Below are 21538 nucleotides of genomic sequence, written 5' to 3'. Positions count from 1 at the left end.
AGTTTTTCCCTTCCACTCACCTTTCTCACTCACTATGTGTTAATAGACCTCTCTGCATCGAATCATATCTGTTATTAATCTCTGTCTCTCTTCCACAGCATGTCTTTATCCTGTTTTCCTTCTTCACCCCAACCGGTCGCAGCAGATGGCCGCCCCTCCCTGAGCCTGGTTCTGCCGGAGGTTTCTTCCTGTTAAAAGGGAGTTTTTCCTTCCCACTGTCGCCAAAGTGCTTGCTCATAGGGGGTCATATGATTGTTGGGCTTTTCTCTGTATTTATTATTGTGCTATCTACTGTACAATATAAAGCGCCTTGAGGCGACTTTTGTTGTGATTTGGCGCTATATAAATAAAATTGAATTGAATTGAATTGAATTGTTTCAACTGAGTGTAAACATGCTTGATTTCTCAATTAAATACCAATGTGACCCTTTCAAAGTGCTGGCATTGTCTTATCCACGCTCTGATTGGTCATAATGATTTAAAAGTCGACACTACTACCTGCAATGTGAAGTAAATGTCTTGTCTCCTGGGTTCTTAGTAACAGTTTATTTTATTTTCTAATATAAATGAGCTTTCAGTAGTGAGTTATTCTGACTTTTACTGTAACTTCTTATATTTGAGCAGTATATACCTGCAAAATTATGTGCAATGAAATTAAAAAAGGGCATTTCTGTGTGAGATTCTTGTTTTTTTTTAAAGTTGTCCGTGTGTCACTGCTGTGAGAGCTTAAAATTCAGTGTCAGGTGAGCGACATAGTGTAAAAATGGCAGAAACACTTTAAAAATAATGATATTCAGCTGCAAAATTTTACTGGGCCACTCAATTTCTGGACTAAAATTAACAAGTGCTTTGGTTTCAGGCACTTAACAGCTAAATGATCCTCTAAAAACACACACCACTTTTTATTCAAAAAATGTATTTTGAATGTTTTCTGCCTGAACCAGTCGCAGATGTCTCACAGGTTCACTTGAAAAAAACACAAAACCTTTATCCCTGAAAAGTTTTGAATTGCTTTTAGTCCCTTGTGATCAAACACATATTTGAAGGACAGGTTTGAATGCAGACTCGGTCAGTAACCGAACCTCTGCGGGGAATGAGTGGGATTATCTCAAAATGGTGCTCTGTCAGAAAAACTGCTCCCGTTTGGATCTGAGGGCAAAACAGAAGCTTGTTCTCATGAATATCACAGCGTGGAGCGAGGCATGACTTTTTATTCAAGCCTATAAATGCCTTTTTTATGTAGAAATAATAACCACAGCTAAAGGTCTCTAAAGGCCCTTGAAACACACACACACACACGGAAAAAAAAAGATAGACAAAATAGTGGTATTCCTATCTAAAAAGGGCTGGCAAAACATTTGATATCCAAATTATCCAAAATATCCTAAAACAGAAAACAGGGAATTTATTTAGTTACATTAACATATCAGCCAGGTTGCTCTTCTAAACCATTTACATTCTATTTAAATTTATAGATTACATTCATGGCCTAGTTGCAGTTTCAGTGAATGCATGGTGGTGTATAGCAGCCTCCACAGACTTGAAATAAAAAATGGATGTAGGCACTGTGAAATCACTAAAAATTAAGCTAACGAAGCAAATTTAAGCGTCCTTTAATCCTTATTTGTTTAGACTGAGAATTGAACAAGTAATATATTTGGGATGTACATGCTTAATGAAAATCAGAGAACATTAATAATTTGTTGTATTTTTAACTTTAAGTTACATATAAAAATTTGAATTCAACCTCTCACTGTTGTTGACATGGCCTGTTTTGTCATACAGAAAGACAGTGTTTGGCCCACATTTAGTTTATTGGGATCTGGCCAACCAAACTCTGACTGGGGGGATTTTTTTTATCCAGCTGAATTAGGCTGTGCCACATTGATTGACAGGTGTCATGAACAGGCAGCTGAAGCCCACAGCGATCTGCTGGGCCTTATTCTGGGTGCTGTTAGAGCATACTGAAGCATTTTTAATGGACTACCTGATAATATTATGGCTTGTTGTCCAACAAATTTGTGCAATACGTAGTCCTCATTTGCGGGTATGTACAGTATGTCTGTGCAGTGCACCTGTATAGTTTGTGAATGCAGCTTTCTAACCTAGCTTGGCTGGCTAACTTGGTGAGCACACACCCATATTGAGATTTTGCAGTCAAGGGACATTAACATGTTGACCATTTTGGACGTGACAATCATGGTGACAATGAAAGAATCAAGTGAATAAGGCCTCAGTCACACAGCCCTAGTGACCAGTCAGTGATCGCCATATTTCTAACCGCTAATGTTGGCAGATAATATTTCTAACTGTAGTTTCCTGGAAGTGATGGACTAATCTACAAACTACTGGCAGCTACTGTCAGTGTTGCCAACTCCTCACTAAGGGAAATCGCTATTGGCTGTCCTAAAAGTCGCTAGAAGTTACTAAATGATGTCATCGCTTAATTTGGTCATGCCTCTGTAATTGTAACAGACGCTGTAGGAGAGAGAAATAACATTGTGGAAGTGACATAAAGTCACTAAAAAACACCCTAAACACATTTAGTATATATTTAGAACCACAAATTAAATTTCTTTTAGGGAGTATTGTTTTTTTTAATGTCACAATTCCAACCCTCCTCCTTTATCCGGACTTGTGACTGGCAAAAGTGACCCAAAATAGGCACTTTGGCAGAGTTACTTTTTTGTTTGTGTATGTGTGTCTTTTTAAGTAGTTTTAAACCTTGAGAGCCACAAAAAGTAGGCTAAAAGTAAAAGAAGAACATGTTAATGTTGTTAACAAATTACATTAACAATCAAAATGGACATAGCAAGCCTCACCAGACAGCTTCAGTCGAAATCAGATGTACAAGATGGAGTCAAGGGTCTGCAAGGACATCCGAATTCTAAGTTAGCAATGATTGGAATGATGTATGCTTGTAAGAGTGATACGTGCTTTCACGTCAAAAAATTGTCATAAGTCTCCAATATCACCAGAAAAAGTCACCAGATTTGTCACTAGTCGCTTTTTAGAAAATAAGTCACTAAGGGGGTCTGAAAACTCGCTAAATATAGCGACAAAATCACTAAGTTGGCAACACTGGCTACTGTAGGTGGAGTGTAAGTGTGAAAAGTATGACACAAACTGGAACCAGGGAAATTAAAAGTTTTGGCTTTTGCTAAGCTTGTTAGCATCTTAGACATAATAGCTATCTTGCTAACCAGTGCTGTCTAACTGATAAACCATCAAAGATTTTCAACATGCAGATATTTTTGGAATATTTTTAATTAATTATTTATTTCCAGTATTGTATAAAGCTGTCTAAATATATGAAGCTTATATTCTGTTGATTACTTAATCTTTATGTAACTGTTATGTAGATATTTTTAATTTTTAAAGCTTTGAGGAACAGAGAAGATATAAAGTGCCTTTCCTGATGCTGCTTTCAACTGACAGATTACTTTGAATAAAGAAATCAAAGTTTTTTTTAAAAAAAAGGTGTAAATTCACATAGAATTGTTTAATTTTGCCCACTTGATATTATGAGAAATAAAAGGAAGGAAAAAAAACCTGACATTTTTTCCAGTTTAATCATGACACTGAAAGTGATTTGTGGCAACGTGAAACCTTTCAAAGTGAATTATATCTGGTGACGTGAAGCAAAAATGAGTGTAAGTAACTGCTGGTGATGTGAAGAGGACGGGATGCGCAACAAACTTTCAGGTGAGCGACTAAAAAGACTACAGGTGAGAATACAATTGACTGTGCATTGCTAGAACCTGCTAATAAATAAATTAGAGGGTCAGCTACCCAACTTTAGGTAGTTAAATAAATCTGAAAATAACTTTCCCAGGACTCTGTATGATACTTTAGTGTTACACAGAGCAGCCTTATTTGAAGCTGAGAGTAGAGGTTATTTATGAGAACAGCCCTTTGCCATAATAACTTATAACCCAAAGGTTTGGGAGGTGTCGGCATGTTTTTTTTTAAAAATGATTAGAAAGATGCATTCAGCTTACTCTATGACCAATAGCCCCTCACCAGCAGTGAGAGCCATCTTGCAAGCAACCACAGTTGCCGCACTGACCTTGCTCTTTGTCCATTTAAATCCACCAAACAACAGCTTGCATACAAAAAAGTAGGATTAAAACAGCACCAAAAATAGCAAAGTCATAAGTTTAATTTTTAACAGAGCTAAGCCACACTCTTAGAATCTGGGCCAAGACTTCCCTTATAATGTCCTCTTAAAATCTCATGTTTTAGATATCAGAATTAATAATTTAAACTCAGGTGTGACGGTGCTGCATGTCTAAGCAACTTCTGTTTATCTTTATAGATGACATGCAGGGAAAAATAGAAAACCCCCCGTCATATCCAGTCAAATATGAGTGATAGAGGTATACTCACTCCGCCCAGGTTGACCTCTCCTTTGCCTCCACTGGAGAATTGGCTGGTCAGCTGGTACAGCATGGTGTGTCCACGTTTCCTGGCCTCACTGAAGTGAGAATTGCTCTTCCTCCTGTGCATCTTGTCCTCTGAAACTGTCACACAGAGTCAGATAAGTCACAAGGCTGTAAACGTTGTTGTGAGATGGCGATATATGAGAAAAAAAACAGTAGCATCCAACTCAATACCTGAAGTTTTTTCTCTGGTGTAGCTACACAGCTAAGACACAAAAACACAAGCGCCACCAGGCATTGGTATTTGTGGCAGACTGTGTTCAGGTTCCACTTGAAGACACATTGCGGCCCGAATCAAACTCCCAATTGAAAACAACTCTCTGAGTTCAATGAACAACTGCCAGCCCAAACAAAACTGCTGTGTAGGATGTGACAGTGATGAACAGGAACATACAGAGAAAATGAAAGCTAGGGGCCCGAGCACGACCCACTCGTAAATCATGCTCTTAGTAAGCAAATAAAAGCAGTTTTTCCTCCCCATATAAACAAACCTTTCAACTTACATTCCTTCTTGCTGTTGAGGTGGCCCTTTTCGTAGGTGTCAGTGATGTCTTTGAATGAGAAGAGAAAGAGAACCATTTCGCCCTTTTCGTTTTTTATGGGCACAATGTCCAACAGACACCAGAAGGCCACACCTGCACCAGAAGCAGAAATGATCATTTAGTAATAGTTTTCCTTTCACTTTATTCGGAGAATGGAGACAAATGTTCATCCTGTGCTGTGCAGACCTTTAAAGAAAAGCTGATGTTGCATAAAAAAGGGCTTTGAATAATATGATGGCATATTAATTAAAAAAAACCTGTTTGTACCTCCAAATAGCCTTAATGAAACAATGTGCCCACTGGAGAAAAGAGATGCAAGAGATGGAAGAGGTACACCTTTTAGTTGGAGAGTTTGTTTTGGCTGTTTGTCTTTTATTCCTCTTTCCTGCTTCCTTCTTTTTTCTGCTCCACCCTCTCTCCTTCCTTTACTCTCCAGCATCCTCGGGTCCCTGCTTCCCTTTTATTTATTTTTTGGGGGGATAGTTGTCCTGTTTATTGAAGCTTTGCTTGTTTAGTTTTCTTTCTCTTTATTGATTTAATGTCGTACAGCCTATTGTGTAGCTGACACAGACTCCTTCCACCTTTTGATGACTTTAATCCAGACCAGATATCAGTTTGAGTCCCATTGGTAAACTGAAACTCAGGTGTTGGCATACTCTTCATAGGTTGTATTCCCTGAGATTAGTTGAGCTGTTTTTTGCTGGTTGTCTTTAGTTTGTGGCATTTGTGTGGTTAGACTCTCTGTGGACTTTCTCTTTGTACTTGTTTTCAGTCTCAGTGAGGCTCACAACTGATTGTTTTCTGTGTATTTGGGGCCTTATTTTTTCACTGTGTCCTTGGTTTTTATTTATTTATTTTGGACCGTGTGCATTCTTCCTGTCTTTCTTTAAAATCTCTTTATGGCTCATCACAGTGGTATTTTTCTATATTTGTGATCCCTTTGTATCCTTTTGGTTGTTTTGTGGTGATTCTTTGGTTGATTTGAATTTAATTGAGCCAAACCTTTGTGGTCTAGAGGTCCTGATTGGCAATCAAATTCACGTGGGGTCTTGTGCACCCCATCGCCTCTGTTAATGTATCTCCTTAATGGCATCAGTTTCTCAAGCCAAGGTTGTGCAATTTCACACATCACGTCACCATCGCTGAACTGCGGCTACTTGTCATATCCTTGGCATATGGCATAGCCTTTCTATAAATATGCCCCAAATTAGATGTGGACAGTGATCTGCAGGATAGAACACAAAGTGAAAGAGAAAGTTAGAGGGTTGGATATAACAAGTAAGAGAGGGAAGGAACAGCACAGATCCAAGACCCCACCAGAAACCAGTATGCTCATTAGCAGACTCTGTAGAAATTGTGCTCTGCCACCAAACAGATGTTTCACATCTTCTTCAGTGTCTCTAGTGTGCTTGTTCATGTGTCAAGCACAGACAGGGAGGAAAGAAAGGGGAAGAAAACATTGTAGATGGTGGTGTTTTACTGCAAGCCTGTCGGTATAACTACAACAGGCAGCAAGCCATTTGTGAGTGTTCGTGCTTGCAAATTGTACAAACTAGAGTGTACGTGTAGTGAATTCCTTCGGTGACAGACTTCTTTATATACTCTACCAGTCGTGAACATTTGCCAAGTGAGATTCTAGCTTTAAAACTGCATTTTCCTTTTTAACTTTCACAGTCTTTGTTCTAGCTTTCTGCTTTTTTGGTGTCTATTTTTTATTAACTGTGGTGGATTAAAAATCAGTTTTAGCAGTATTGCCTTACTTTTACTAGCTTTACTCTAAAAAATAAGAGAATAAAAAGATTAAAAGCAGTCGTGTTTTTGTTAAAGTCCTGATTTGACAGTCCAACTGTATAATAAGCAGTTCACACACCCTGAGGAAGCAGGTTTGAGCCTCTGTCGAATGAGTATAATCCTGCTTGCCAATCAAGGAGGCTTAAACAGTGTTGTATGTTCTCTCCTAATGCATGACATCATATTCAGAGCCAGAAGGATTAGCCAGAAGTTAGAAGGAAGGAGGTAATTCAAGACACTACGTACAGTACCTTATCCTGCATTAGGAAAGCGCATTTAGCTGTGGAAATAGGGTACACTACTCCTCTCAGAACCTCTTACTCTCCCCTAATCTTATTGTTTTGTATTAATTATAATGAAAATTGAGGAACACCAACTCTCTAAAAAGCACGTAGGGCACTGCTTAACCGCTCTTTTAAATTCTGCATTCATAATTCAACCAGAACATTCAGCTCTCATCTAAAAATAAATCCACTCTTCATAATGTTGAGGGAAAAAAAACATTTTTCATTTTGATCAGGCTGCAGGTTGATCAAACCAAAATAATATAGTTAATAATATTGGAGCAGCTGGGATCTACTTTATCTCTACAGCCTCGGCGGTATGCACCCACCGTTCTTCTTGTAAAAGTGGACCTCAGCCTGGTACTCTTCTCGGCTCTCCAGGGCCTTCTCCATCTGTTGGGCCACTTGCTCGCTGGTGTCGGCCCCGTACAGGAAGTGGCAGCTGCAGTTCTTCTGCATCACCTCAGTTCTTGTAAAGCCCGTCAATTCGCAGAAGCCATCTGAGCAGTACACAATAGGGTACCCACGGTGACCCTGGGCATTACCCAGCAGGAAATTACTGTCTGTGATGGGGAACATGAGAAGGTAAAGATGTGTTAGAAGTATAGAAGCAGAGGCAGATTTTTTTTTTTTGACATGCGTTTGTGAAACGGAGAGGTTTTTGATATGAATGTCAGTAACAAGCAAGGTCGAGCTTCATGCATCATGTTTAGCCTGGTGTTTAATACATTATCTCTTCTTCACACTGGGAATCAAAGTCCAGTTAGTTCTTTGAATTTACGTCAAAGCTTTTCAAAGAAAACATGAATCAGAGTTTAGTGTGGATTCAATTTCAGCCGAAATTAATTTCCCCAGGCCTTCATCAGTGCATTTCGGATCTTTGATGGTGGTTATTAGGAATGTTGAATGATACTGAAAGAAACTGGCATTATGCACTGCAGACAGTATGACATAAAACAGTCGACTGGGGTTTATGAGCACCACAAAGGTTAGTGACCGATTTTCCCACTGGGCTTTAGGCTTACCGCTAATTTGAGGATATGAACCGAGAAGAGTCTTGACTCTTCAATTTAAAAATCGAGTGGATAATAGAGAGATGGAGGAAAATGGAAATGTGCCAGTGGAATATAAACATAAATATGAAGTATGACTGGAGAAAGAAAGCAAATGCTTTAAGAATGACCAATATAAAGCCACACTCAATTTCACCTTTTCAATTTCATCCCATAACGTGCCAGAGTGAATGACTCAGTTTAATTTGACTGAACAGGTTCATTCACCTGTTTGTTCTATGTTTGACTGATGTGAGGCCACATTTATGGAGCTGCAGATTAGAAAATACAGTGTACTTCAGTGAAAGCTGCAGAAAGTCTAAGCATGTAAATGCGACATTGACGTGGTGGAATATTTGCTTTAGTTTACATGTGGATTGCATGGTGTGGTTATTGCCTCTGCAGTTGTTTAATTCTGCAACAAAACAGCTTTGCTTTGGTTCCATTTCAGCACCACGGACAGCTCTTGTTTAGTTATGTCTGCAGGACATAAAGACGCAAAACGCGTTTGCCGGTCTGAAATCTTATCCCAGTAACTCAAGGCTGTAGTATTCAAAGGCTCTACCTTTGTTCTGCATATCTACATATGTTAATCATGATGACAGGATAGAGTTTGATGTCACATGTTCCCTCGCTTGCTACAAGCATGTGACCTTGCTGCAGTGAGGTTCCTTTGTTTGGCAAACATTGTGGCTATGTGTCTACCAGAATGACTTGTGCGAAGAATACTGTAATGCAACACAGTGTGAGAAATCCAGATTTTCCAAATGCAATACATAGAAGCATACTCATTGTTGTGAAGATAAAAAAAAAAGTAACCATATTATATAATGTTTATTTAATCTGGATAATGTTGGGTATTTTCAGTCACTGAGCTGATATTATCACTTTGTTTTCCTGATTTGTTTCCTCTTTAGGACACACAGTCAAACCCATATTTCAGTCTCTTTTCACAACTTCGCAACAAAGAAGAGAAAACAATCATCAGTCTCCAGTTTTTGTGTCCTTACAAATGCTCAGCGAGTGTCAAACAACCACCAGCTTACACTAGATTTGTGACTCCTCACCTACAGGCTTCCAGGCAGAATGTGGTGATTGAAACATAGTCTGGTAGAAAATGACTTTTGCAGACAAAATAAACAGCCTGAGGCTGGAAGCGTTAACAGATACTGTAGCTGAACCTGTCAGCACAAAAAGTATGGCTTTACTACTTTAGATTGCATTATGTTGTTCATAAGCAGTAGCTACAGCATGGATCTCATAGAATAGATGCTTCAGATGTTAGAAAACACACTACTTTGACTTTAAGGGTATGGAAAAATATCTGTGGTTTGAAATCTGCTTTACTGAAAAGGTCATTCATCTTTATACTGAATTTGCTGTATTAATCTAGGAAGTATTTATGCATATTTGCTCATTATTTCTTTGAACAAGTCACTATTGAGGCCTCAGCAAAGTAACTGACTTGTCTCTGCCGTCAAATTGAAAACATCAGACCGCAGATTTTGTGCACAGAGAACAAGAGGCAGCACACAGACAGACAGACCAATAGACTGCTCTGTATGCTCACGATTTCACAGAGAGAAAGTCTAAGGAGTATTAAACAGCTGCTGCTGCACTTTCCACAATCTAGCACTTTAATTGGCCGGGCTGAACAGAAAGCAGTCCACAGGGGATGTCTTTTCTGAGCGGTGACAACCTTTCTTGGGTGTGCAGCGAGCAGCAACTAAACTGTCACTGTGGAATTATAGAAGGAGACAGGCATTAGTCTGATCCATCAGGAAGCAGAGGAAGTTTTATGCCAGTCTATGCTATGGCTTGATGGTGTTCAGCAAGGAGAAACTGTACTATTTCTGTTCCATAGTCTGCTGCAGATCTTGTGAACAAAGATTCACACCTGTTATTTTTTTATGATACTGTATATGAAGCTTTTTTTTGCAGGTAAAGTCACAACTGATTAGAAAGCGTCCTGAAACTCAGTTTTTCTCCCCGGTTTCACATCTAAAAAAAACCCCTTCACCCTAGAAACAATGGTGGAACAAGATGTGATTGCCTATCCAGCTGGAAAAAAAAGAAACATGGCCTCTTTTTCATGTTCTATAAATTCCTAACACCCTAACTCAGTGAGCCAGCAAGTGTCAGAGAGCAACCGCATTCATCTCTGGTTTATGTAATGTTTACCTAAGAATAGGTACATCTCTACTCAGCATCCCTAAATCGGTCCTTTAAATAGGTCAAGGGCAGGGGTAGTCATTAATCACTTTGTAAGGAAACATTAGAACCAACGGGCCATGAAGGGAAAAACTTTTATGCTGTGTTTGGAGGTGTGCAAAGTTTTATGGATGGGCAAATGGAAAGGTTTTCTTAAAGTGTACTAAAACTTTCAAATGAGTTAGCATTTTACTTCAAATGCAATGCAATCAGTCTTTCAGTCAACATTTAGGTTTTTGTATTCATTAACTAATTGATGATTAAGTCAAGCAATTGTTGCTGGTGGCTGGTGGTGTGAGATAAGGGGTGTTGAACCTGTGGCTGTTGCCCATCTCTACTGACTCCCTGTGAACCTCAGTTAAGGTGGTATGCAGTGATATAGAACAAAAAAAATACAGTATCTAGTTATGGATTTCAAAATTTTTAAAAATTAAAAACACAGAAGAAAATAGAGAATTTAACAGCGTGTGGACAGATTTGTTTGCTTTCACCACCAACGCTGCTGGCTTCCTGGTATGCTTGATCTGCTGCTGGACTTTTGTCAAAATCAAATTGAAACTTTCCTATTTTTTGTTTACTTTTAATGTATAAAGCTAATAGGCTGCTAATTATTTTATTTTATTATCAAAGTAAGTTCTGAGAGGTGCAGAGCTTCAAAGGTGCTTTGTTAAATAGGTGTATACTATACATGCTATTGGATAGTTTTTCCTCCACTTCACAATAGTTCAATTTTGTTTGTAATTATAAAAATAGTTATAATATCCAAAGAATTTGAGATATTGATGTTCTTTCATTTCACGAATGCAAAAAAACCCAAAACAAAATAAAAATATGGCGTTCTTGTCATTTAAAATGTCATGTGGTAAAAGATTTTAAATAGTTACAGCTGTCAGAAATGTTTTAAATGATTTTTAAATAAGGTGCTGTCAACTTCATTAAGAAAACATATCCTTTATTTATCCTAAATTTGGGAAATTATTTGTTACTGCAGGTGAAAAAGACTAACTTGCTGAATAAAAGTCTCATAAACTTTTATTTCCCACAGAGATTATTTTATGCGAATTAATCCAAAATCCTACTGGCTTTTGGTCAATGATAACGTCTGGGTTGACTTTCAAAACACCAATTAAAGCAAAACAAACAAAAAAAACCCCTATATTTAAGCACTATTTTGAGAATTATGTTTATTTTCTTTAAAAAGAGATTGATTAAACGGTTGATACTTTTATACTGTTTTCCACAGTTGGTCTATGTATATTGGACATGATATAGTACTTTATATTATTGAGCTTTAGAGGTGTTGGATAACACCAGGCCAGCTTTGTCATACACTCACTTTATCAGGTGCATCTCTCTAATAAGGATTTGGAACCTGTTTTGCCTTCAGAACTGGTTTAATTGTTCCTGCACACAATCAACAAGGTGCTGGAAACACTGAGGTGAATCTCCTGGTTCACCATATCTCAAAGCTGCTCAGTTGGCTTGAGAACTGGTGGCTAAGGAGGCTAAACCAGTTTGTGGTGAGTTGAGCTTTATGACATGGTGCATTATCTAAATAAATCCAATATTTGGATGTAGGTTCACTTTCACAGTAAATCATTTTATCCATCCATCCATCCATTCGCTTCCGCTTATCCTTTTCAGGGTCGCGGGGGGCGCTGGAGCCTATCCCAACTGTCATAGGGCGAGAGGCCTATGACAGTTGGGATTTTATTTCACCTTATTTATTTCAGTTCTACAGTCGCATATTTATTTCTTCATTAATAAGTTTAGCTATCCAGCAACCACATGAACCGCACTGTAAACAGTTTTGTCTGTGCATGCGTTTGTGTGCATATATGTGTGTGTGGCTGTGACAATGCCTCAATTCTTAGTCTGTAATCCTCTGAGGGATATTGCTTCCAGTAGCCGCTCAGCTGCTCCGGCTTCCTTAATTACACATCTGCGCTGACTCGCTACAACTGTAATCTGACATGATAACACTACATGCTACTGCTAACATCAAGCAGCCGGCCTCGTGTCCATATAAGAGTTCTTCTGTGCATAAAAGACAGATGAAGCCCAAGAGGCCTGGCCACTTCCTCAGAAGCTAATTACCACTCAGTAGCATGTAATTACTTATTGGGGCAGATGGGTGAGAGCAAAAGAAGGAGTGGGCATGCAGGGGGAAAGGGTCACTGGTTTGACAAAGAGGCACGTGGGAAAATCAGTCACTTTGATGTCAACGATTAATAAAGATGTTTGAATTAAACGCAAAGACAGAAAAAAAGTATCTGTGCAGTCGTGATCTAACTCCTGTTAAAGGTAAAAAGACTGCAGCTACGTAGCGCCTTTATACCAAGAACAGTGCAAAGTGCTTTACAAAGCCTCACACCCACTCACACCTAAATTCACACACCGATGGAGGCGGAGCTGCAATGTAAGGTGCAGACCTGCACATTAGAAGCAGATTTATTTTGGTGTCTTGCTTGAAAACACCGACATACATGGAGTAAGCCACCTGGGGACTCAACCACCAACCTGAACAATTACAGCAGAGCCTATTCCAAATGTACAGATCAAACTTTGCCACCTGTTACCACTGACTTTTAAAAAAACAAAACAAAAAGAGCAGCAAAGGATACAGCCACAAAAGAGTCTCAGCTATCATCTGGCTTCTATTTGGTGTTGGTTTCTGCAGCTGCCTATTAAGACCCGCTCATCAGCTGGGTAACAATGAGCTCCGTAAGCTTCAGCCTGACATTCTTTCCTGGCTCCTCTTTGGTTCTTTAGCTGCCTTTTATTAGAAAAGTGTTTGGGGGGAAAATAAACCCACTTCTTATCTTTGCCAGCAGCTGCCCCGTGGTTACGCTGCCCCACAGGGCGAGTACTGCTGTCAGTGTAAAAATGCTGCTGGGGAGGTCGTGTAAAAGAGCTCGGGGAGGTGGAGTTGGGTATAAAGGATGGGCATCTATACTCTAACACACAGGCAGAGCACAGTGCTTGTGCCACCAACATAATGGAAACTCTGGTTTTTAGCCAGTGTTGACAATCAGCATCCAGACTTCTGACGTGCAAAACAAATCTACAGCCAGAACTGCAATTGTAACTTCACCCTGACCTATGATCCTTTATAAATGCCCTTCAGAAATAATAATAATAAAAAAGAAAGACTATTCAAACCAACAAAGAGAATTTTTTTTTTTTTTTTTTTTTTTTTTTTTTTTTTAAAAGAGCGTGATGTGGTTTTGTTGCCTTGAGCACAGGCACTCACACAGGGAGACATCTCCTTTTGGGAAACATGGACGCTGACATTGCTGTGAGCCAAATACTGTGCTGTGTGTGTCAAAGGTTATCGACCTAACCTGCCCTGACATTTTGCTTACCGCAGGGCGGTTCAGCTGGGTAATTGTCTCAGACCAGGAACCGTTAAATTATAAGCAACTTAAAATTGCTTTCGCTTTAATAACTGTTATTCCTAAGGTCAAGCACAGCCACATCAATATTTATGAGGATAAACACACAAAAAAACCTCTCGGTGGAGAAATTACCCTGAAACACCCGGAAAATGCTCAATGTGAAGCTGCACAATAGATAATGACTGTAAGATTTGGGGCTTTTAAGATAATGTATTATTTGGTCCATCAGAGCAAACAGATGCACAAAAGCACAAGGCAGCCTTGTTTTGCATAGTGGAAATAATTACATGGACATGCAGGAACATAATGATGAAATAACTGTCTCAGATGCTGCTTTTATTATATATGGCAGTCAAGGCAGGGGCTTAGTTGGAGTGGCACATTAAATAAAATTTTTGGACAATGTTTGACTGCTAGGCTGCTCACTCAGCAGTGGAGCTTCTTTTGGTTCCGCTGATCTAAATACATTCTTTACTCAGACTGATGGACTTAGCCATTTTTGCTGTAAGAAACTTTTACCTCGTCATCAGTTTATGTTTTAAACTGCATTGCATATTGCTTGTAAAAATATTAGATTAGAGAAGAAACTGGTGTTCAGTGTACAATGATGTGATACTATTAACTTATTTAACATTACAGAAATTGTAAAAGTAAAAGACTGCACAGGTTTCATATAGAAACCTACAAATAATTTTGTTTGCATAAATAATGCATAAATAACACGTAATATAATCAGCCACTTCATTAGGCACACCTGTTCAGCTGCTGGTTAGGGAAAATATGTAGCCAGCCAATTCATTAGCAGCAACTCAAAGCATTTTGTGCAGACATGTTCAAGACAACCTGCTGAAGGTTAAACTGAGCATCAGAATAGGGAAGAAAGGGGATTTTTAAGTGACTTTGAATGTGACATGGTGCTGGTGAAAGATGGGCTGGTCTGAATTGTTCAGAATTTCATCTCTACAGGTTTACAGATAATGGTGTGAAAAAGAGAAAGTATCCATTGTGCAGTAGTTCTCAAAGGGAAATGAGAAGAATGGCCAGACTGGTTTGAGCTGATAGGAAGGCAACAGAAACTTAAATAACCACTCGCTGTAACCAGGGTATGCAGAAGAGCATCTCTAAATGAACCTCTAAGCAGATGAGCTGTAGCAGCAGAAGACCACACCAAGTGCCACCTCTGTCAGCTAAAAACAGGAAACTGAGGCTGCAATTTACACAGGGCCACAAAAACTGGACAACATAAGACTGGAAAAACACTGCCTGGTCTGATGAGTGCTGATTCTGCTGGAGCATTCAGATGGTAGAGTCAGACTTTGACGTAAACAACATGAAAATATGGATCCATCGTAAAGCGCTATACAAATACAGGCCATTTAGCATTTGTATCAATGTTTCAGGCTGGCAGTGGTGATGTAATGGTGTGGGGGATTATTTTCTTGGCATAGTTTGGTCCATTAATACCAACTCAGGATAGTTTGACCTCCACAATCTACCTGATTATTGATGCTGACCATGTCTATTTCTTTATGACCACAGCGTACCCATCTTCTGACTTTCTTCTTTCAGAGGATAACGCACCATCTCACAACTCTCTAATTGGCTTCTTGAACATGACGATGAGTTCACTGTACTCAGATGGTCTCCACAGTCATCAGATCTCAGTCAAATGAGCACGTTTGGGACAACATAGAACGTTAGATTTTCATCATGGATGTGCAGCTGTCACATCTATATGGACCAAATATTCAAACAAGGTTTCCAGCAGCAGGGAGTCCAACCTGGAACTAGCAACATGTACCTAATGAAGTAGCTAAAGAGCTAATATAAACTGTAATTGGTGAGTCTAGCCAAGGGGTATGTTTTCATGAAGAGAATTTTTTTGCTGATCTAACTGAACTTCGTTGACTTTATTTTCAATATTGTACACTTGTAAATGATGCAGCAGGCTTCGTGGTTGATTGATGGTCTGTTGTCTTTGTGTAACTGCACATTTAGTGATGATGTGTTGCCTGATTTAAACTGAGACCTGCTACTTTTTACATGTTTCCTGTGTATGAAGATTCATTTTCAAATTTAACTGAATCTTGAGTTTGACTTGACTTACATTTTAAATTAATACAATTAATTTGGAGTAATTTGACATTAAAATAAGTCTTGTAAAAATAATAAAAAATCTTCTCCAGGCATATTTTAGGACTCCTAATAATGATTTCCAGCAAATCGAACTGGAGTATCACAAATCAGACTATTTTTTTCTTCCATCCTGAAAATATGAATCCAGACGCCCTGTGTCAAAAATCTATCCAGTGAAGCTCAAACATCCAAGTGAAACCCACAAAAACAAACACTCTAATGAATGCTGCATGCACCAGACCGACGGCAGTTGGGGGCGACACAGAAGAGAGACTGCAGGTGCACGACCCACAATGCCACTTGTTTTAAGATGCTCTTTTCTGGAACAAGAGACCAGCTGCTTACAAGTCCTTAATTAGAAAGCAAGTTCAAGTGTTTTCTCTTTAGTCGACCATCTTTTTCTCCAAGTCCAAAGTGTTCGAGCATCATCCATGTCAAGTGGCAGGACCCTGTCACCCGGGCAACAGGAAGGAAGCTATTTTGAGCAGTGGGCACTCTGCCACTCCTGTAGGAGCCACAGCCTTATGGCAGGGATGAGAATGAGTTGGAAAAAAATGTAGATGCACGTCTCGCTAATGGCTACATGTTTTTACTGATTTATCTTTTATTCTGAATGAATGTTACACACTCAAAACAGGCACTACAGTATATATAAACAGATGAAAAATTAAAGGAAAACCTGAACACTTAACTAACAGCAAGGGCATCTGTGGGTTAGTTAACCCATGGGAGGTATCTTCTTTTGTGGTTTGGGCTCACTTAGAGGAGGGGTGGTCAAAAATAAGGTCTGGAGGTTAGATTCGGCCCAACAAAGACTTCAATCTGGTCCACTGGACGGCTTTGGAAAATGTGAAGTGTGTAAAGTTTGGGCTTTTAACCATATTTTCATACGTTTCACAGCTCTGGCTACTGATAAATTCCTTTCCTATGGCTATTCATACTATTTTAAAGTAAATAATATAATTACAGAATAGTCTGGGCAATGAGATACCATTACGTTTTCTGTAATGTTACATATTTATCTTGCTTCAAGCCTAAAGAGTCATGCTGACAGTTTTTCTTTATCTAAAACAGAGATGTGCTGTTGAAATTGCACTTATTTTTCTTATTTTTATATATCTCAGGGGTTAAAGTTGTAGTTAAACTTCTTCATGCTCACAGAAAGGGAAGTTTCACTGATCCACACCACTTAAGATCAAAATGAGCTGTATGTGGCTGCTGACTTAGAAGGAAGTGTCAAATCAATACAAAGTTGTTGTACTCTCAGCAAGTAAGGAAATATCTATTAAATGAGAAACATCTATAGGGAGACTGTAAGACTTGTAGAATTAAAGCTAATGAACAATGAGGTTGATCTGAGGGCACTCAGTGGTCCACCATGTTACTGAGACAATATTTTTTCTTTAATTTGTCACCTTTTTACTGTCATTTGTATTTAATTCTGAAGTTTTAGAAGTGGGCTCAGCTCCAGATCTAATGGCTGCACGACCAAAATACAAGTAAATGTGGAAGAGTCCTGTGACACCCTGAAACACCCTAAAGAGCACTGAATGTTTCTCAACATTACTGTCAACAGTGAAATGATTAGCTCAAGGGCACATGGGGGCCTGTCTGACCTCCTGGCCCTCCAGCTGAACTGTGCAGTAGTCACAGCATCTCTAGACTGAGTGTGAATCCTCTCAGCTCACAAAACTCCACTTTTGTATTTTCAGCTCCTTTAGCGCTCAGATACGAGAACAATTCCTGATGGGCCGAGTGTAAGTGCGCTTTAAGAAATTGAGAGATATCTCATTAGAATACCCGGCTCACAAATTGAAGCTATAATTGCATACCCTGCACATCACTTACACGGTAATGTCTCCCATTTCACTGTGTTTATATTTCCCCAAGTGGAACGGAGACTGAGCTCTAAGAATCACAGCGAGCCATCCGTTCAATCTGGCTGCTGAAACCAGCCGAGGGAGGACAGGCTGAATCGACAAACAAACAAAACACAGACGTCCCCGTGGCATTTATTTACAACGAGCCGCAACCTCCCCTGAGAGGGGCACAAGGTACAAAACAAGAGGCACGAGCTAAGCAAAAATGGCAGTGCTGCCTAATGGCTGCTCGGCTACTGTGAAGCTAAATGTGTGAAACAAATGTGAGCTGTCGAGTGCAAGCAAACTTTTTCTTTTTTTTTTTTTATTCCAGTGGAACCAGCAGCAGATGCTATTTTAATCAGGAAGTTTGTTTAAAGCAGAGGATGAAGAGAAACACACTTTAATTCAGGCAGTGGGGTCTCTCACAGTGAAAACACAGCACAGGAGTCTGCATTTGATTTAATGCCAGCCACAAAACTTCTATTACTTTAGTTTATTAGCTGTTTTTTAAAAACTGACAAGAAAAGAGGAGACAAATGACCTCACAATAGATGAAGGCTAAGTCCAAGTCAGCAACCTGAACCACCAGGTCACAGAGTGAGCATTTATCAGAGAAGCTGAGCCTCACAGGACACTTACGTGTGCCATCGAAGCGTGTGGCGATGGTGTCTAGAAAGGTGTTCTGTGGGGCCAGGAGGCCCTTCATCACCGGCATCTTGACCCCGATTTAGGAAGGTCACCTGCTGGCTTGAGGTCACACCATCCCAAAGGCACAGCAGGTAGCTTCCAGGGAGTCTCAGCAGGTGCGTGAGACTTTGAGGGTGACTCTCCGGCACCAGCCGCAGGGACGCACATTTACAGTAAATGCTGCCACCCTTCCCCGAGCGATGCCTTCTCAGTAAACCAACAGCGCGGCTTTGGGAGGACTAAAATAGCTCACTCCAACAATGCAGAGGTTCGGGTGCAGTCTCGAAAAGGAAAAATTAAGAGTCACGGTCACGAGCAGCTGACGAAGGGATCAAGTGCAACTGACTCTGACATCCAAAGAGCTTCAAAACAGTGAGCCCAGCTGTTGCTTGTCTGCACCTTTCAGTCGGAGTGCCGATCCCGGCAGCAGTGTGGAGGAAGTTATCCTCCAAGTGCGTAGCGCTTTCCATTTAAAAGAGGACCGCAAATCTGTGCGACGAAAAATAACAGCATGTGTCTACACCTCTTTTCAGTGATGCTCAGTGATGTGTCAGGATGCTGTGGGGGAGTAGTTGCATCTTCTTGAGCGTTCTCCCCTCCTCGCTACTCTCCCTCTCCCTCACTCCTGCTCCCATCCGCTCCGGTGATATATCAGCCAATGAGATACAGGCATCCTCTGTAGGGACCTGTTTTCATCTGTGGTGGGGGTATAGAGAGAGAGAGGGGGAGAGAGAGAGTAAGGGAAGAAAGGGAGAGGTAGAGGAAAGAAGGAGGGAGGAGGCTTTGGGAGCATCTGACAGCACCATCACACCCAGCAGTGGTACTATCAGCACATGGCTTTTGTGGGCATGTCTGCAAAGCAAGGAAAGATGGATTACCTGCACATCGGTTAACTAAGCCTTTTGTATTCTGTTGGACTGTGTGCTGTATTGTCAGAGGAGCCTGGTTAAAGGGTGACTGTCAAAGTCCTCTAATTTATTTATTTCATCCAAGTTGCAGAGTAAAGGAGCCACAGCTTCAAAACACCGTTCCTAGAGGGTTTTTTTTTGTTTATTTCCATCTTGATTATTAAAAATGAGGCTGGTTGCCTTTGCCCTGTCACCCCCTGTGGAGTATCCATGAGCGAGTTAAGACTCTGGGATAAAAGCCGCTAAGAGCGGATTAAAAGGATAAGCCTGGAGATGTTTTTCGTGACAACGCGATGCCAAAAACCCCAAACCTAACTTACTTTGACCCAAGAAAGCAATACGGCTTAGCCAACGAGGGGAAATACCTCTAGACAGAGAACGTTCTCATCAGGAAGATAAATCATCTCCCCTCTGTGTTCGAAGAATCCTGTCAAAATCAATCTCATTAAAATTGTAGTAATCGGGGAAAGACGACCCATTGCTATTAATTAATGTGATCAATATTAAATGTTGAACCTGAAACCTAATATTAGGGGTTATTTGGGGGGTCATGCGGCTAATATTATAGGCCTGTATTATCGTATTTTGATCGGTATGTTATTAACTTAGAAGGAGGTTTTCAGCATTTTTACTTAACTAGCACATTCATCAGTACTTTTTAAATCACTGGTATGTGTATGAGGCGCCGAATGAAAACCTACAGTTGCTTTGTTTTGTCAAGAAGTAAGAGAAAGACCGAGAATAAATCCTACAATCCTCCATATTCCAATTAGAAGTCAATAGGCTTCAAGAATCTTTTGTTATGGCTGTTTTGTGGCTCAAAAGACTTACAACATACATGATAATACCCACTAATATAGCAAAATAAGATAAAAAGAATGAGATCTTCCCTACATATTTCCTGCTCCATCCATCAAATGCATCTCTATGCAGATTGGGAGTCAAGTAAACAAAAATGATGAGGAAAGAAATATAATAGAAATTTCTTGTGGGGGTTGGTAATCTTGGAAAGATTTAGCAGATTCAGCAGCAGTGTGGGTGTTTCCTCTCACCAGAAATTACATTTTTAATCTTCACAGTGAAAAAAAGTGCATTTGTTTTTATCTTGACTAACATTTCTGAAAGCAGCTGCAGACTTCTGAGAATAGCCACATCAGAGAAGAGATGAAAGCTGTTACATCCACCGAAGGTGGGTATTTTAGGGGATAATTAAACAAAACCACAAACACATTAAATGTTAATTGCTGGGAGCAGAGGTGAGCTGGATTTGGAGGAGAAACAAAAAAGGTGGAGAAAAAAAAGACAGTGAAAGTAAAAGAGAAGCTTGGAGGCTTTTAAGAGAGTATTGTTTCCTCTCTCGGATCCTATTCAAGCCTGGCAGCCATTCACTGTTTTCTATTTTTAATGACATCTCATTGTCCCTTCTTCTTGTAGTTCATCCGTCGCTGCTTGTCACTAATAAAGAGGCTAATACATTAAACATGCTCACGATCATCTCCTCGGTCTAATGTGACAGAGTGACGCACAGAGGGTCAGGTGAAATATTATCCCCAACTACATTTCCCATAGTTCTCAGTTTTAAGGGAACTGCTGGTGTGCTTGTAAAATTCACTTTGGCCCCTTAATTATGCACATAATAACATCTGAAAATCAATTCCTTGAATATTCTGCTGACTGAACTAACTGTAATTTACTAAACTTGAATGAAAATCCACGACCCTAATCCTGATTTAAATTGCATGCCAGATAAACTCCGCAGCCAGGCCGATTCACACATCCCGCAGCATCCCTTCTCTCACTTCAACACACTTCCCCCCTGCAACCCATTGAGAAGTCAAGCCTGCCTTTCTCAAATCTGTCTGTTTACAATGAATTAACTTGTGAGAGAACAGATGTGCGATCGCGAGCTCTGAGCGTTTGTGTGTCTGTAAATCCTCTGGGCGTGTGAGGACGGCAGGCAGAGGAAGACACAAACCATCTAACTAAACAACCGAGAAGAGATAGAAGGCAATCTGGAATGAATAAACAGCAAAGGGAAGAATGAAAGTACCTGCCAAGAAATGCATTTTAATGTGAAACCACCCCAATAATGCTTCATATACACAACTGTGAAATACACAGAAACTAACCTTTTTTTTTTTAGGTGGATACTTAAGAAAAAGGCCTGAAATCAAACTAGTGCCATATTGTTTTAAGTTCTTCCATGCAGTGCTGTTTGCCAGCTT

At 39.8% G+C, this 21538-nt stretch overlaps 1 protein-coding gene across 2 annotated transcripts in view; it reads right to left on the bottom strand.

Moving 5' to 3' along the window:
• kcnh4b (potassium voltage-gated channel, subfamily H (eag-related), member 4b) overlaps positions 1 to 21538 on the bottom strand; it is a 44126-nt gene that overhangs the window by 21690 nt on the left and 898 nt on the right. The window contains exons 2-5 of one of the 2 annotated variants that reach the window (XM_005471304.2): positions 18358 to 19101; positions 7389 to 7622; positions 4946 to 5077; positions 4390 to 4523 (exon numbers count right to left, since the gene is read on the bottom strand). In XM_005471304.2, the coding sequence (XP_005471361.1) occupies positions 4390 to 4523; positions 4946 to 5077; positions 7389 to 7622; positions 18358 to 18433 (576 nt within the window). In that variant the 5' untranslated portion in view covers positions 18434 to 19101. Of the gene's footprint in view, positions 1 to 4389; positions 4524 to 4945; positions 5078 to 5251; positions 5333 to 7388; positions 7623 to 18357; positions 19102 to 21538 lie in introns of those variants that run through there. The other variant, XM_025909734.1, reaches the window with a different exon arrangement.

This window comes from Oreochromis niloticus, linkage group LG8, assembly GCF_001858045.2.
Source record: "Oreochromis niloticus isolate F11D_XX linkage group LG8, O_niloticus_UMD_NMBU, whole genome shotgun sequence".
Taxonomy (NCBI): Eukaryota; Metazoa; Chordata; class Actinopteri; order Cichliformes; family Cichlidae; genus Oreochromis; species Oreochromis niloticus.
This window is presented reverse-complemented; position numbering and strand designations above follow the sequence as displayed.